This window comes from Sinocyclocheilus grahami, unplaced genomic scaffold, assembly GCF_001515645.1.
Source record: "Sinocyclocheilus grahami isolate Dianchi unplaced genomic scaffold, SAMN03320097.WGS_v1.1 scaffold118.1, whole genome shotgun sequence".
Lineage (NCBI taxonomy): Eukaryota > Metazoa > Chordata > Actinopteri > Cypriniformes > Cyprinidae > Sinocyclocheilus > Sinocyclocheilus grahami.
In genome coordinates this window covers 261725-279464 of record NW_015505297.1, presented here as the reverse complement: position 1 = coordinate 279464, position 17740 = coordinate 261725, and the positions used below count along the sequence as shown (strand labels likewise).

The 17740-nt window shown below is 38.2% G+C and overlaps 1 protein-coding gene across 5 annotated transcripts in view; it reads left to right on the top strand.

Annotated features, from left to right (window-relative positions):
- Positions 1-11078: 11078 nt before the first annotated feature.
- Positions 11079-17740, top strand: part of ctbp2a (C-terminal binding protein 2a) — a 28039-nt gene continuing 21377 nt past the window's right edge. Inside the window, exons 1-3 of one of the 5 annotated variants that reach the window (XM_016278093.1) lie at positions 11081-11279; positions 11433-13823; positions 13941-14202. In XM_016278093.1, coding sequence (XP_016133579.1) covers positions 11931-13823; positions 13941-14202 — 2155 coding nt within the window. In that variant the 5' untranslated portion in view covers positions 11081-11279; positions 11433-11930. Of the gene's footprint in view, positions 11280-11432; positions 14203-17740 lie in introns of all 5 variants that reach the window. The other 4 variants (XM_016278090.1, XM_016278091.1, XM_016278094.1 and 1 more) reach the window with 4 other exon arrangements.

The following is a 17740-nucleotide window of genomic DNA, read 5'->3' as shown; positions in this document are numbered from 1 at the left end:
AGTTTAAATATAAAAGACGTAAGCTCTGCTTCTGATGCTGATGATACTTATAAACATGGCTTAAATTGGAAAAAATCTGCAATAATTATTTCTGTTTCCAATACTGATTTGGTCAGACTGATATGATTGTACAACTAAATTGTTTTCATGGATCTTTTACCCTTTTTTGTGAGCATCCTTTCAGGCTAGAGCAGATGTTCTTTAAGTCAGTGTTCGGATGAGCAGAAAATATCCAAAGTGTCTGAAATTGCTGATGAATGTTCAGTATTAATCCCTGAGCTGAAATCATTTTGCGCTGTAGGAGGTGATGTGAGCAGTCTCTCTTTCAGGTTATTAAAGTTCGCCTCCAAGAGTGAGAGTCAAACAGGGTCATTGAGTTCAGCGTGTTATGAAGGGGTCAGCGAGACAAGGGGCCCCTTCATTGTGCTCAGACTGTGAGGGGTCGGGGCAAAGTGCTTTGCTCATTATAGCTGTGACTATCACAGATCAATACAGCCATCACGGAGGTATTCCCATGCCGTTTGTGGAGTCATATTATGAGTGCCGTTTGACTTGCTTCTGCATGTTGCGATGTATTGTGTTTTTTTTGTGACGTATATGAGGAGGTTTCTGTCCTACGCCGAGAGGAAGAAAGTGAGCGATATGACTAAGATTGAAAGTGGTGCGTTTGAAGATACAGATGTGTGGGAGTGGGGTCAACTGTTTGTGATGTTGCACAAGGAGGTGTCTGTCCCCGAGAGAGTGGCACACAGGAACATTTAGCTGATGTTGCTCAGAAGACTGAAGTGAGCTCTCAATTATGTTTCATTTAAAGCTGAACGCTACATAAATGCAGAAATAATGGCTCAGCTTTCCTGAACGCTTCTCTCCATTGGATGAGAAGTCTTTCAGTGCATATTGAGATCTCTGATTTTTAATTGCAGACTTTGCCTTCTTGGCATATCTGAATACAGTTTGAGACATTGTTAGCATCTCTGAAACTCTAAAGGAGACATGTCTGAGCTTATAAAATATATGATAAATACTTTTTGGAATCAGCACAGCCTAATGAAATATATTTGGCTTAAACCTTGTGCTAATGTAAAAGAAATTTACTGAAAATATCTTATAATACATTTTGTTGGGTAAATGCAAGTTACATTGACAATATATATACATATATAATATATATAGACATTGACAATGGCCCAAATATAGTATAAACTAAATATGTGACCCTGGACCACAAAACCAGTCTTAAGTGTCAATTTTTCAAAATAGCTGAATAAATAAGCTTTCCATATGGTTTGTTATGATAGGACAATATTTGGTCGAGATACAACTATTTGAATATCTGGAATCTTGAGTGTGCAAAAAAATCTAAATATTGAGAAAATGGCTTATAAAGTTGTCCAAATGAAGTTCAATACATATTACTAATCAAAAATTAAGTTTTGATATATTTTTGATATCTTAATGGAACATGATCTTTACTTAATGTCCTAATGATTTTTGGCATAAAAGAAAAATCTATAATTGTGACCCATACAATGTATTTTTGGCTATTGCTGAAAAATATACCCAAGCGACTTAAGACTGGTTTTGTGGTCCAGGGTCACATATAGTACAACGAACTAAAACTTATTGAAAATATATTTATATAAAAATATTTTAGCATATCTTTATTTTATATAACATATATAATTTTTTATATATATATAAACAAAATAAATATATTTACTTTGACACTAAATTAAAATAGCCCAAAATAATATAAAAATATAGTATAAAATATAAGTAACTGAAAATATTTATCTGCTTTAAACTTTTTATATATTTTATGTAAAATTATACATCAAAATATTTTAACATTGAAACAAAAATTTATAAAATTTATAAAAATCCTCTACACTAACCCAGCTTGCAAAAAGTATATAAATGTATTCAGCAACATCTTGGTCCCATGGCCTTCACCAGGCCACCTCCACCTTTTTCTTTTTTTTCTTTTTTGACTTTGATGTTTTTTATTTTTGACATTAGCTTATGTCCTACACACCTATCATTTGTCCTGCAGGTGTTAAAGAGTTATTCACCCAAAAATGAAAATTCTGTCATTAATTACTCACCCTCATGTCGTTTTGAACCCGAAAGACAGCATACGCTGTTTACTTCCAGCTGATATTCTCCAAAATGGCGCTACAGATTGGAGGAGACGAATTGTTGAATAAAGTGTTTTTTTTTTTGTTAGTTTTTTTTTTCGCACAAAAATTATTCTCGTAGCTTCGTATAATTACGGTTGAACCCCTGATGTCACATGGATTATTTTACCCATTTCCTTGCTATGTTTCTGGACTTGGGAACATTTCAGTTGCATTGCTGTCTATGCAGGGTCAGACAGCTCTCAGATTCCATCAAAAATATCGTAATTTGTGTTCCGAAGATGAACGAAGGACTTACGGGTTTGAAACGGCATGAGGGTGAGCAATTAATAACAGAATTTTGGGTGAACTAACCCTTTAAGGGTTAATTGTTTATTAATTTAAGTACATTTAAATATAGATAAACATAGCTCAGAACGTTTGGTCCTGGAAGAATTAGATGAGAGATCTTTGAGTTCATATTGAGATCTCTGGCTTTTGATTGTAGACTTTGGAATCTTCGTAATATGAGCACAGTTTGAGACAGCACTATGGTCTAGAGGAGACTAGGGTCTATTTTCTAAGGAGAAAATCATTTAATTTAGAGGAAACAGTTGAGATATTAAAGAGTGAGATATGACTCAAACAGAAAGTGATTTGTTATGTGATATGATTATGAACTAGCCGGTATAGGTCAAGCGTTCACAATGGTTTCAGAACTCTGGTGTCTGCAAAACAGTGTTTAAAACGGCACACATGATGCTTTATCTTTTATCACACTTGAACAGTGACGCATTGTGAACGTTCTCTCTGTTCTTCTAAACTCTTTCAGCGTCTCCTCAGATAACCTTCTAGTGTTTCGACACGCTTTACTGAAGTTGATTTAAAACCCATCTCCTTCCTTTGTGTGCATTACAGGAAGTCCCGCTGCTTTGATGAGCGCTGGCATTTCTAAAGGTCTCTGGAAAAAACAGTTGTGATTGCTTGAAATTATTCAATGCCACAAATAAATATGCAGGAAATTATCTTCATATTTAAAATGCCACCTCAACAAAGTGCTCCAGAGTTTGAAATTCACTGCTCATTTTGGTCAGGATTTTTAGTTCAAGTGGTAAAAGAATAAATAAATGAATCTGGTAAAGAAAAGACCAGATCTATCGGTCTGTCTGTCTGTCTGTATCTGTCTGTCTCTGTGTCTGTCTGTCTGTCTCTGTGTCTGTCTCTGTGTCTGTCTCTCTGTCTGTCTGTCTGTCTACTTTTATTTGTTTGTATATTATGCTGAAATATGGCCTGGGCATCACAGTTTTCATGTGATTGAGAAGTGAGTGAAAGAGTTTGACGCTGAGAGAGTGGCGTATCAAAGCAACGTTTAATGAAAACATTCCCATAACAGCTCGGTTTTGCATAACGCTCAATGAATATTAAGATGAAGTGGGGTCAGTGTAAATGTGTCTATTGTGCAGGATAAACATGAGGAACGAAACACGCAAACATCAATCACAGAGAGTGCTGCGGCTGTCATAACACACACACACAGACAGACACATACAGGTGCAGCTGAATCAAAGCAGCAGGTTTGTGAATGGAGCAGATGTAATTCATGCTTTGTGTGAAGGAGTGCTTTTAGAAACACGAGTCTTTGAAGTGGATACAGCTGATGTCTTTGTGCCTCTGAAAGGTGTTTTCTCTTCTAGTGCTGCTGCATGAACTGCCACAAGATTTACGTCTCAAACTATAACCACTTATTATGACCTGTGCAGCTCTTTAGATCAGTCTTGTTGGTTAATTAAATAGAATTACATAAAACAGTCTTTCTGCTAATACTCATCTAATGATCTAAATGTATATTGTCTGAGTTTGCTTTTATTGGGGTTGTATGTTCTTTCAAAGTCTTGGCTCAGTGTTTCTGTGGCAGGTTCGTGTCGTTCTTCCCTCTGACCTTAAGCATAACAGTACAGGTCACAGGAAGTGATGGTTGCCTTGGTTACAGAGGATAACCTTGGTTAATTATTAGAGCATTTGTCTCTTTCTGTATGGAAATAATATTGTGGTTGTGTCTGGTTAGCAGAACAGTCACATAGTTTATTTCGTCTTTGGTGGTTATGATATGAAATGGCATATTACAATTATTTTTAACATTTTTAACAGTGATGGTATCAAACTGTAATACCATGATACTTTGATATATGGGACTAAATGTATTTACCGTTTAAACGTTTGGGGTCAGTAAGATTTTAATATTTTTGATTAAAAAATACAGTAAAAAAAGTAATATTGTGACATTATTGCAATTTAACTGTAAACTGTTTTCTATTTAAATACATTTTAAAATGTAATTTATTCCTATGATGCAAAGCTGAATTTTCAGCTTCATTACTCCAGGCTTCAGTGTCACATGATCCTTCAGAAATCATTCTAATATGCTGATTTGCAGCTCAAGAAACATTTCTTATTATTATCAATGTTGAAAACATTGTCTGCTACTTAATATATATATATTTTTTTTTTCCAGAATTCTTTGATGAATAGAAAGTTCAAAAGAATAGCATTTATTTAAAAATAGAAGTATTTTGTAAAATTATAAATGTATTTATTGTCATTTTTGATTTAATGCATCCTTGCTGAATAAAAGTATTAATTTTTAAAAAATTACATAAAATCTTACTGGCCCCAGAAGTAGTGCATATAGTATTTCAAGAGAATACCATGTAAATAAATTACATCATGTCCATTGAAATATGACATTTAGTAAAACATTTTAAGTTTTGGAACATTAAGTACAATGCCAAAATAATGATTTCCCTTTCAATAGTGGTGTTTGCTAAACAAGCATCACTATTGCTCATTGATCTGAGCCATATGTAAAGACTTAAAGGTGGGCTTTTCGACCCAATAAACAACCACCTAGCAACCAGAAGAACACCCTAGCAACCACCTAACAATGACCTAAAAGCCACCTTAGCATCATGGCACCACTCAGATTTCCTTAAAGGGACTTACCCTCATGTTTTTCCAAACCTTTATGATTTTCTTTCTTCTGTTGATCGTGAAAGAAGATATCTTGAAGAATTTTGGTAAGCAAACAGTTTCTGGTAGCCACTGACATTCATAGTATGAAAAAAAACGGCAACTGTTTGTTTACCAAATGTCTTCTTTTTTGTTCATTCAGGTTTGATCCTACAGGTTTGGAACTTGGAACTTGAGAGTGAGCAAATGATGACAGGATTTTCATTTTTGGGTGAACTATCCCTTTAAATATGAGTGGTAAGTATAAAAGTCTAGTAACCGCTGCATTTCCCCTCCAGATGCCTCATGAGACACAGAAATAGTTTTAGTCTTCTTTTGCCATCAGCAGTCATTATTTTGACAGTGTTTTAGGTCGAGTGAGTTCATCGTCAGAGTCTCTGTTCTCTAGGTAATGTTTCTTGTGACTGAGTGGCATATTAAACTGTGTGTGTGTGTGTGTGTAGCTGTTGGACTCTAATAAGCTTCCAAAGTAAGAGGTGTTAAAGAGCTGGAGAGAGAGGAGGTCTTGCTTTCACCTCCTCTTGTGACTCAAACGCCAATGTATGCACATTCATGCTCAGGCTATTGTTGCTGCCTTATAGGTCAGATCTTACCCAGCATTCAGTTGGAAAAAAATTAGTCTTTGCTGGATGTGTGCATGCGTGCGTGCGTGCGTGTGTGTTTGTTTTTCTATCCTGGTGGGGTCTTAAACCTGAATACACACCGACTCATAGGGACTCGTGTCACCTTGGGAACCTAAGTTGAGGTCCCCATGAGGAAACAAGCTTATAAATCATATAGAATGAGTGTTTTTTGAGAATGTAAAAATACAGAAAGTTTTCTGTGAGTTTTAGGTGTAGGGCGATTATTAGGGCTGGGTTTTTTGACACAAATTTCACAATTCGATTCGATTCGGTTCTCATTCACAAGCTTGCGATTCGATTACCGATTCGATTCAGTATAGATTATTTTGGATATATATATACTGTATATCAGGTACAGTACATGCCAAATTTTCTCAAGGAAAAAAAATCTCTCAACTAATGCTGTAAAATATACATGAGAATCAGTTGGTATTACATTACGATAACACTGAAGGTTAAAATGAACTGATTTGTTAAAATTACACTTAAGTTTTCAAAGTAATAAAGTTACAATTACATAATAATATTTCTACTTCAATTCGTTTAATTTTTTTGTATAAATGGTGGCTGTCATAAAAACTTGATGGATTTATTCAATCATAAATCAAACATTGAAGAACAGTCAAATTTATAATGAATATGTTATATGGTGCATATATTTAGAAAAATGCCCCTCTCTACAGTTTATGTTTCTAGCTGACTAATGAGTTTATGGTCACCGAATATGTTTTTCTGTGGTAAATGTGACGTTACGTGACATTGTTTACAAGACGTTATAGGCCTATTGACGTCTTTGAGCGGAGGAAACACTGATTGAGCGATTACATGAGACAGGATACGGATTGTAAAGTTGTACTTTTTCTATTAACTTACCTTCGGATGTTTAGTCATGTTTATTTTGTGCTGAAACTGGTATTAATGTGGAGGAGATGATCAGTTCACGTGCGTCTGTTGAACTGAGGCGCTACAGCGATCTATCACTCCACATTAAACGGTGCCAAAACGGCATTTATTGTTTGAATACTGCAATAGAATGGACAGAATTTGAAATCTGAGACTTTGTTTCATATTAAAAGTACCAAAGCACAATGCTTATTGCGATATATTGGATGGGAAGTGCCCTTCAATTTTCCATTCCATTAACTGAAAACAGGCTAGATTAATAGATCCTTGGGATTTAAGAATCGATATCGCTCCGAAAAAATGAGAATCGATTAATATTGAGATTTTGATATTTTTTACCCAGCCCTAGCGATTATAATATACAGTTTGTACAGTAGAAACACCTATGGAGAGTCTCCACAAGGATAGTAAACCAAACGTGTGTGTGTGTGTGAATGTGTTGAGGTTTTTGATTGTGCAGAAAAATCACAGACAATCAAGGTCAAGGTAATGCAAAGAATGCCACAGAAATTGCTTGTACATTTAATGCAGTCATTGAAAGAGAGATTGGGAAAAGATGGAACGGGAGGAAGTGCTCAAAAGGATGGGGACTGAGAAATGCAGGATGCCTTTTTTTATTGAAATTGATCTGTTATGAAAGACCCATCATATAAAATGATCCATCATGCATTTCTCTCATGGTCCTTTCCTGTCTGGAGGGTCGAAATTTGTCCTTCAGGAGGATGGTTGAAATTGAGTCATGTTTTTGTAGGATGGCGGAGTGTGTGTGTGTGTGTGTGTGTGTGTGTGTGTGTGTGCTCTGATCAGTTTCAGGTTGAGTGAGAGGACACCGGTTCTTAAATCACTGAAGCGAGATGTGTCTCGGTGAGTTTGTCTCAGCATGGGACTGGAAGTCTGTTTGTATCTCTTTCTCAGCTCAGAATCTGCTGCCGCTCTGATTGAGGGAGACTGACAGCTCTGTGCAGACATTTTCTGATTTAAAAACACTTTTTTTTAAACCTCAAAGGGCCAACAAAACACAATAAAATCGTACCAGTTTGAAGTTACAGACTCCAGACACCTAAAGTCTAGTCAGAATGAAATACAGCATGAAAATTGACCCTTTTTTGTGCATTATTCATTTAAAGAAAACTTAAAATTACATGGATTTCTCTTGTTAACTTTTCTGCTGATGTATCCAAGGTCATATAATCAATATTTTTACTCAGTATTTTTAGTGTTGTTTACGCTGGCATTAATCTAGGCTATTGTGGTTGGTTGTTAAGGCATTCTGTGACCGTTGCTAAGGTATCATGGGTGATTGCTCATTAAAAACTCACAAGTCAAAATTCATCATTCAGGTCTTAAAAATAATCAAAAGTTTGTGGTCAGTAAGATTTTTATGTTTTTTTTAAAGAATGTGTACTTTGTTTTATTTAGCTATGATGCATTAAATTGATCAAAAGTGATAGTAAAGCATTTTATAATGTTATAAAAGATTACCATTTCAAATGAATTCTGTTCTTTTGAACTTTCAACTCATCAAAGAATCCTGAAAGAAAATGTATGACAGTTTCCACAAAAATATCAAGCAGCACATACATACATGCGTAAAAGTTTCTTTAAGAAAAGTTTCTTGATCAGTAAATTCGTATATTAGAATGATTTCTGAAGGATCATGTGAGACTGAAACCTGGAGTAATGATGCTGAAAATTCAGCTTTTCCATCACCGGAATAAATTGTATTTAAAAAATATATTCAAATAGAAAACAGTTATTTTAAATTGTAATAATATTTCACAATATAGTTTTTTTTTTTTTTTTTTTTAAAGTATTTTGTTCAAATAAATGCAGCCTTGGGGAGAGCAAGTCAAAATTCATCATTCAGGTCTTAAAAATAATCAAAAGTTTGTGGTCAGTAAGATTTTTATGTTTTTTTTTAAAGAATGTGTACTTTGTTTTATTTAGCTATGATGCATTAAATTGATCAAAAGTGATAGTAAAGCGTTTTAAAGACTGTCATATGAAAATATCGATTTATCCATTTGTTGTTTCTCCAGCCAAATGAATGCGTGAAGCTCATTCTTAATTGAATAGTATCCTGGCTTCCTCTTGTGGCTAAAGTCATGTCATTTTTTTCAGTTGCCCTCTGATTTCATCTGGCCTGTGTTTTTCTCTGCAGGTGTAAAGTGGAGTTATGCCCACTGGAGGATTCTGGGGGCTGTAGTTTCCTGTTGGTAAGCTCAGTGAACCGCAGAGGAGGAGAACAGAGCTGCCATGGCTTTGATTGACAAGCACAAGGTCAAACGGCAAAGACTCGACAGAATCTGCGAGGGTAAGAAATCTCACAATGCCCGTATCATGGTGCAATGATGGTATCAGATGGTAATACATAATCATCCATATAAGTGCTATTTTACACTATATGTCCAATATATTTCAAGGAATATGTGAAGTTTATTATGCACTACAGTGCATAAGTTTGGGGTCGTAAGTCTCTTCAGCTCACCAAGACTGCATTTATTAGATAAAAAATACAGCAGAAATATTTTTACAATTTAAAAGAACTGTTTTCTATTTGAATATATTTTAAAATGTAATTTATTCCTTTGATGCAAAGCTGAATTTTCAGCATCATTACTCCAGTCTTCAGTGTCACATGATCCTTCAGAAATCATTCTAATATACTGATTTGCTGCTCAAGAAACATGAATTGAAAGTTCAAAAGAACAGCATGTATTTGAAATATACAGTGGGTATGGAAAGTATTCAGACCCCCTTAAATTTTTCACTCTTTGTTATATTCTGTGCCAAAATCTAGTGAACTAGTAAGGCATCAGCGCCACGCTCCAAAAGGTAGGCAGCATAATTATAAGGGAGCTTGATATGTAGCAAACACAGAGAATTCAGTTCCAGAATGCAATTCGATGACGAGGTGAGGGAACTGTTGATTATGAAAATAATTATTTCAGTTGTTGCTGAAAAGTGTTAAAAATAGTGCATTCTAAAATAATGAGTTATGTGTTTCTCAGCAACAACCTGGAAGTAGTTAATATGGCTTTTTGTGACATGCCTGTGTAGAGAGAGTACAGTTCGGTTACTTATGACAAGTAAACTATATTGGGGCTCATTTGCAATCTGAAAATGCTAACATATACAGATGTTGTTGATTCTGAACAACAGGCTTAAAGCTAAAATGAAATTCCTGTCATTGCTGTATTACTGGCATCAAACATTGTTTTATGAAAGTGAAAGGATCAAAACAAGGCGAAGTGCTGGAAAGTCACTTTAAAACTGTGCAAAGCTTTAGATTGTATCAAAATGCAGAATGTATCACAATGACAGTGGATAGACAAAGACTATACCCTATTAATTTTACCCTCACAAGTCTCTTTCTCTCTCTCCCTCTCCATCTCTCTCTCTCTCTCTCTCTCTCTCTCGCTCTCTGGTGTTTGTGGGGATCAGAAAGGATTTGGGTGGAGCGGTTCAGTGGCAGGTGGGCAAAATCTGTTCACAACAAAAAGCTTTCCTAAACCGAAAAATCAAGATTGAACTGTTAACATTCATATTGTTGGAATGTTTTTCATGAAAAACATTTGCAAGTCTTTAGATATTGTAGTATTATTTGATGTCCCAGATTTTGACTTTCACCCCCTGTGGGTTTTATAATGCTTATCTTAATAATATCTTAATTCTCAGTGGGGAATATCAAAACATGGGGTGATGGTTTCTTTGTTTATGTAAAATGAATATCTAAAAACAGTCATTGTTATATTAAAGGGATCCAAACCTGTATGCTTTTCTTTCTTTTGCAGAACACAAAAGCAACACTGAATCCCATTCACTTTCATTATATGAATAAAAAAAATGTTTTTTAAATATCTTCTGTTGTGTTTCATGGAAGAAAGTCAAACAGGTTTGGAACGACATAAGAGTGAGTAAATCATTTTTGAGTGGGCACCTCTTTTAAGGGGTAGCTAAAAATTTTTTATGTGGTTCTAATATTTGTGAGAAATTTTAGCATCCTTATGTAATTTTCACTAAGAATGGTATCGCAGATTGCATCAGGTCTGATTGGTTTTGTAATGAAGCTGATTGTTTTTCATTCATTCATTCATTCACTTTATTTATAAAGCACTTTACAACTGCACCTGCAGACCAAAGTGCTGAACAAACACCATAGAAAAACACGGAACACACACACAAAAAAACAACACACAACCTAGTAACACATCGAATACTAACCCAACCTCTTAAAGGCTAAAGTATTGTGATACAGAAGCTTTGTGACCTTATTGTTGGTGTGCTGTGAAGGGTGTTTGGAGGCAGTGGTTCATATAGCTGTGCTGTGTCGGCTCGGGTCATAATGCAATAGATGAGTGGTGATGCTGGATCTCTGCATTTGCGTAGCTCTGCAGGCATTGCTGGCACATCATAGGATTACTGTTCAATCAGGATTTGACGTTTCCTGACAGTGCTGCATGATTCTGCCCTGCTGCATTAGGTCTGTATCAGTTTCAATGGCCCGCCCCACTGGCCCATCCCTTGGAGTCCAGCAAAGACTGCCTGCTTAATGCCAGCTGGCCAGGCTTTTGAAAGAAGCACAGACCACCTCAATCATTGGCATCAGGTAAGCATGTCCATGGCAGCATGTGCTCCTGTCCAAAGGGATTTCATTGTATTCATTATCATCAGGGACACATTTTGTGTGCGTTTGCATGTGACATCACAAGGGTGAAGAGTGGATTTAAGCTGGCTTTATTTGGTCTGTAATCCCTCATAGCAATCTGAACGAGTAAAATGTTCGGAGTTGGAGCGGATCAGCTTCGCTGGATTATCACAAGCCCCTGCCTCCCCCACACCAATCCTCCCCTTGTTAAAATTTTCCTTCCTGTTTTCTCTCTTTTTCTTTCCTTCTGTCTGTTCACGCTTGTCGCTTTGCATTGCCAGAATGGAGTAGTCAGGCAGGCTTCAACTACCAATGTTATTTGTGAGAGCATTTGGTGTCCTCTTTCCTGCTTCCATCACCACCAGCAGTATTCCCCAGATTAATTATTCACCGATCGCCAAGCAAGAGGAGCCATTTGATAGCGAGACCTTGCTACAGTGATATAGACCGGAGACAGAAATTACAACTGGACCTCAGGTGAAAAGCGATACTTCTGTTTAAATTTTTTTTTTTCACCCTCCTTCCTCGCACCACTTGACACCCTGCAACTAGAATCTTAAAGGAAAGCCTTTCTAATTTTTCTTCCCTGTGAGTAAGTTATATCTCTTCCTCATGTTGATCTCCAGTAAGCAGTTGCCGATCGGCCGCTCCCAGAGCTGGGACACGCTGGGTGGGAATGAGGGTCATTGGGAGCGCAGTGACAGTGTTTATGAGCAGCAGGCCCGGATGGCTGGTCGACGCAACTCACTGAGGTATGGAGTGGATGCGGGAGGGGGATGGTATGAACCACCGCCTGGAGTGCGTCCCCCTGACCTGGATTTGAAACGGGAGCAGGACTCCTACCAGGAATCTCTTTACAATCAGGGATATTTGGATCGTCCGGACCCCCGTAACGTAAGAAAGAACTCTGTTCCTGAGTTGAACAGCCATTACGATCGGCTACCCATGGCTCACCGTGGTTCCCTGGCACACCACGATTACTATCAGCAAGACTCAGGCATGCCACCACGGCCAACAGAGGGTTTTTATCATGGAGCGCAACCCCATTCTCTTAATAGGCCATCTTCACATTATGGAATGATGGCTGGTCCTCGGCAACTGTGGGAACAGAGCTCAGGAGGTCGGCCTTGTTCTACTGCTGTAGCACCTGGCATACCTCCTCCCCCACCTCCAACTGCTCATGACATGGGTCGTATTTACAGAGAACCGTCTCTGCCTGGACCCCCACCTGCTACTCCTGGCACCAAAATGATGCAGGATGGTCAGCGCATTCCAAGCCGAGCGCCATCTCCAGCTCGTTATATAACGGAGCCAAATTCTCCACGTTACGGTGCTGAGCCACCTGCCTCTCTCACTAGCCATTCAGTCTACAGTGATGTCAACGGAAGGCCGATTGATCCTCATCAGCCAACCCCCACCTGCCTGGTGGTTGAACCAGTTGCTCAAGGAATGGATGGAACTGCCCGAGGTATGATCATGCATCCAGAAAACACCTCACCATACACCATACAGCAGCAACAGCAAGCCCAACAACAGGCTCAACAACAAGCACAGCAACAAATGCAACAACAAATACAGCAAAAGCAAATGCAGCAGGTTCAGCCAGTCCAGCAAATGCAGCAAGCTCAGCCAGTGCAACAAATGCAGCAAGTTCAGCCCCTGCAACAAATGCAGCAAGTTCAGCAAATGCAGCCTGTTCAGCCAGTGCAGCAAGTTCAGCAGGTACCACAGGTTCACCTAGTCCAGCAAGTTCCACATGTGCAACCCGTGGCACCCCCAAATCCTGTCTATTCTCCAGCTCCCCCTACAGCCCCTGCCCCAGTAAACACTCCAAGTGTGGCTACTATTCCTGCTCCGTTACCTCAAGTTCCTGCTCAGCCTTCTACTGCTGTTCCTCCTCCCACTGTTCCTCAGACCCCAGTGGCTCCTGTAGATCCTAAAAAAAATGCAGATCCTGAGTTTCTGGCATTGCTGCAAAAAGAGGGCGTCTCGGAAAGCACCATCACTTCTCTACTGCAGCAGGGCTTTGACTCCACTGCAATGTTGACTGTTATGGAGGAAAATGATGTGCGTTCAGTGGCCCCAAACTTGGGACAAGCTCGGGTTCTGTCTCGTGTTGTGCTTGGTTGTAAGCGACCACCTGAAATCCTTCCTGCTACCCCCCTACATCCCAGTGCTCCGGTCCGTGGCAGATCCAACAGCTTTAGCCATCGCAGTGACATTTACGTGCACCAGCCGCCACCCTTGACTCCGGGCTTGGAGTCCCAGTATATGCAGCCACCCTTTACCCACATGCAGACTATATCTCCAAGGATAGGTGAAGGTTATAGTCGCAGACCCAGCAGTGCTCCCTCCCAGCAGCTTCTTGAAACCAGTGGGTATCCTGGAGCCAGGTCTGCAGGAGCATACAGTGGTGCTATGGTTCCAGTCCAGCCTCGCCCATTGTCAGGCTACAATCCATATGCTGGACTGCCCATGCCACCTATGACTGCAATGTCCCAACAGGTAGCCATTCCATCACATCTACAAAGAATACCAACACAAATCCATGCAATGCCACAACCATTGCCAGCACTACCTGCAGTTCCCCAACCAATGACTGTGTCTGCTTTGCCAACTCAGCAGGCTCCAAAGGCATACACCACCAACTATACTGTACCAATGGAGTTGATGAAGAGGGATCGGAGTTTGGCCACGATGTCGCCCATGCCTAGTCCCCATATAAGCCCACAAGTAATGCGCAAGGCTGGAGTGTTCTCAGACGGAGTACTAGTACCGATTGGTGGTGCTGTCCCAGGCCAAAATGCGAGTCTGGCTAATCAGAAGCTCAGCCGGCGTACTGGACCTCCAGTCATTGTGTCCACTATGGCATCGCCAGACACAAGTAAATCAAAGCCCTCTTCCATTACCTTCTTCATGTTCTCCTTTCTTCCTCTCCTTCACCCCCTCCAGTGCTTCAGCTCATAACTGTCTGTGTCGGAGTGAGAGTGTGTGAATCATATGGTTGTAGGTTAATTGATTCAGTTATATTCAGTTTTTTCCCTTTGAACTTCACTTTTCAGAAATGCTACACAGAGAATCTTTCTTTGAAGAATGAACAATGGTGTTTGTTTTGTTGTTGAAATACGAATGAATTGAGCTAGTAATGATGTTTCTAGATGTATTCATCTAGTACATCGATTTTTTTTTTCATTAAGGCTTAAAAAAGATTAAATAAATTGAGTGTGTCATACTTCATCTTTTTATACCTTTTCATTGCAAAATGACATACCACTAAATATTGAATTTCTGTAGTCTAGCACAAGCTCAATTAAAAGTAAGGTGAATTGTGCTAGAGTGTGCTAGCATGTTTTCATTTTGTTGCCTTGTGGTTCAGTGGCCTGTTAGGTTATTAGTCAGTCACGTTTCTGCAGTATTAGTCATTGTCAGCTTCAGGGTGTCAGTGATTGTGTTTTATTTTGGCTTGGTATTCTGTAGTACATGTTTGTCTCTGCTAGTTTAAACCTCTGTCACTGCCCGTCGCAGCTGATCTGTTTGACTAAGATACTGTGAGTGAAGTGTAGCCTGTCAGTTAGCGCTAGAGCCCTTTGATACATGTTTGATGTTTCAGAACGATGGCCAATGACTGCACTAAGGGGGAGGGGAAGCAGCGCTGGGAGTTTTACTCTGAGCCGAAATGGAGATGCAGTGTCAGACCCCAGCAGGAAATTAAACAACGCATCACCATAGTCAGGATAATCACATTGTGGTGATAGTAATCAGAGTGTATGGATATGATTGGAGAGCCCCTGGGGTGGGAGAGAAATGAGCGGTGATAAACATTATTAAAGGCTGACTGGTTCAGTGCCTGGTGAGCGGGCGGCTTCAGTAGGGTTGGACAGTATGACCAAAATCATGGTATGAGTTATTATATTTCATGGTAACAGCGTGTATCCCAAAATAGTTATTAGTGCTGGAAAAAGGTTTTATATGTTAGATAAGTGTGGAAAACACTATTTTTGGATAATCTATTCTAGTGTATTAAATATTTTGGAAATTGAAAGACTCAAATCGCAAGATAAGATTATTCATAACAAATAAGTTTGACATCAGTGCAAAAACAGCTGTACATTATGAAACTCTTAAGTTAAAAATTAATTATTCAAAACATTTGCACTATGTAAATGATATATATTGACACATTTCTGCTGTTATTCTCTCTACCATCCAGTGCAAGGTTTGAAAAATCTGGTTGGCTAGTTCATTGTATTGCAGTGTAGTGTTTTTGTCTAGATGGACTCAGTGGTTGACCATACCCATCCCTAGAAAAGAGGACAGATAGCATTGTAATCTTTAATGACAGATTCTAATCCGTGACTTCCTCACGCATCCTCTCATTTCATTTCTCTTTCAAAGGCTTCCATTTTTCCTTTGTATCTTTTTTCCTCCCTTTGCTTCTGTTACACCTTCTCTGCCGTTCTCACTTGAGTTAATGGGTTTAGCTGGCTTTCGTTCCATATAATGAAACCATTTCTCTGACTCCAGATGTTTCAGGTTGGATAGAGTCAGAGTACATTGCTCATATCCTAAACATCTGTGAAAACCCCAGTGCCAAGAATATGAGCACTTCACTTATGAACAACAAAGTCATTTGCATGTGGGAGATGGTTGTTTGCTTAGCCAGTAATTTCGTCTGCTAATGGACAGGCTGAAGACTGCGGGCTCGCAGGGTATTCCTTAATTGTGTGTTGCTAGGTGACCTGTTTTTGGTAGCAACGACTGCTCTGATTTTTTTTTTTATTATGATTATTATTATTGTGCCAGCTCTTTTAGAGAGCATGCACATACACCATCATTCTTTTTTATGGTCTAATACATTTCACTGAACTGATCTGAAAAGAGCCTTTTTCCTTGTTCCTTGACCATGTATGGTCATTCTAAATGCCCCCAAGTCTAATTGTGTCTATATATGGACATGCAGGGACGACCCTGGCAGAAGACCTAACTTTCTAGTAAGAAGGGATATTAAGTAGCCATGGCGATGGGTGTCGCGGTCAAGCCATATGAGACCTATCCAGGTCAGGTGTGTCCATGTGTTTGTGTGTAGTTGTTTGTGTTTTATTGTATCCGAGGTATTATTTGATAATGATTTTGTTGGCTGAGCATTTAGAGTGATCATCCTGTAGTCTGGGATAAGTCGCTCCTGGTCATGGATCAGAGGTATTACACTGAAAGGACGCTTGGTACACTTTACTCTAGTGCAGGCTATTTCGTTCTAGGCCACAGTGTTTCTGTATAGTCACAGGTGACCGTTAGTGCCGAAGAGCTACAGTTGAACTAGATTTGCATTTTCTGAAGCACTAGTGCATACTAGGCTCTGTATAATGAAATGCAATATCAGAGACTTTTTGCTATTGGCTTGACAATCAGCATGTCTTTTGTGAAATATAATTACTTTTTTAGTGTAATATGTACTGTAAAAATAGTTTGTAAAAATAGTTGTAAATAAAACCAAGATTATTGGAGTTTTTCTTCAAAATTGTATGTTTAATACTTGCTTTTTCTTTGTAATTATTTACTAGCAATTTCTGAGTGAAAATGGTTTCCGCATCAATTTTGTTGTTTTTCAGTGTGGTTAAATAGATGCAAGGACAAGACCAGTCACAATTCAGCGTGCAAATATTGTTGTGATGTCATCACTGTTGTTTACATTTCTGATGGCACATATCATGGTAATCCTATGGTATTATTAGGAGTAGCCTTGTTAAATGAATATAGAAATGATTCAGTACCATAGTATTGATAAATAATGTGATATTTTGCAGTATGGATAAAATGTATCCATTTATGTTTATGCCAATAGCTGATATGATGCAGATACTGTATATACATAATACCATTTAATAATGGCAAGTGATGAAACTAAAAGAACACTTCCAATCCAATAAAAATACTCCGTTCAATTCAATAATCTCAGTTCAGTAATTTCAAAGTGACCAAATATTGGTTTATGAATTGGCCTATCAATCATGGTACTGAGACTATTCCTGTACCATAGTACTTTTTGCAAGCATTTGCAATTTAAATATCTATTTATAGTTGCTAAAGGCTATGAGGATTTACATGGGTTTTTGATATTTGCACTGACAAAATATTGACTTGAAACAACATTTTCACTCAAAAATTGCTAGTTAAACACCAAGTAACACTGAATTAAACGTGAAATTTTGAAGTGGGAAGAGTGAAATTGTAATTTATTGTAATATTAACGCCAATAATGTTTTTTTTACAACTTGGCACTGCATGCAAAAGGTTTATATATATATATATATATATATATATATATATATATATATATATATATATATATTACAGGTTTATGTAGTCTTTGCATGATTGCATGAGCATATCATGGTGGCTGGTTCAGCATCAGAAAGACTTGT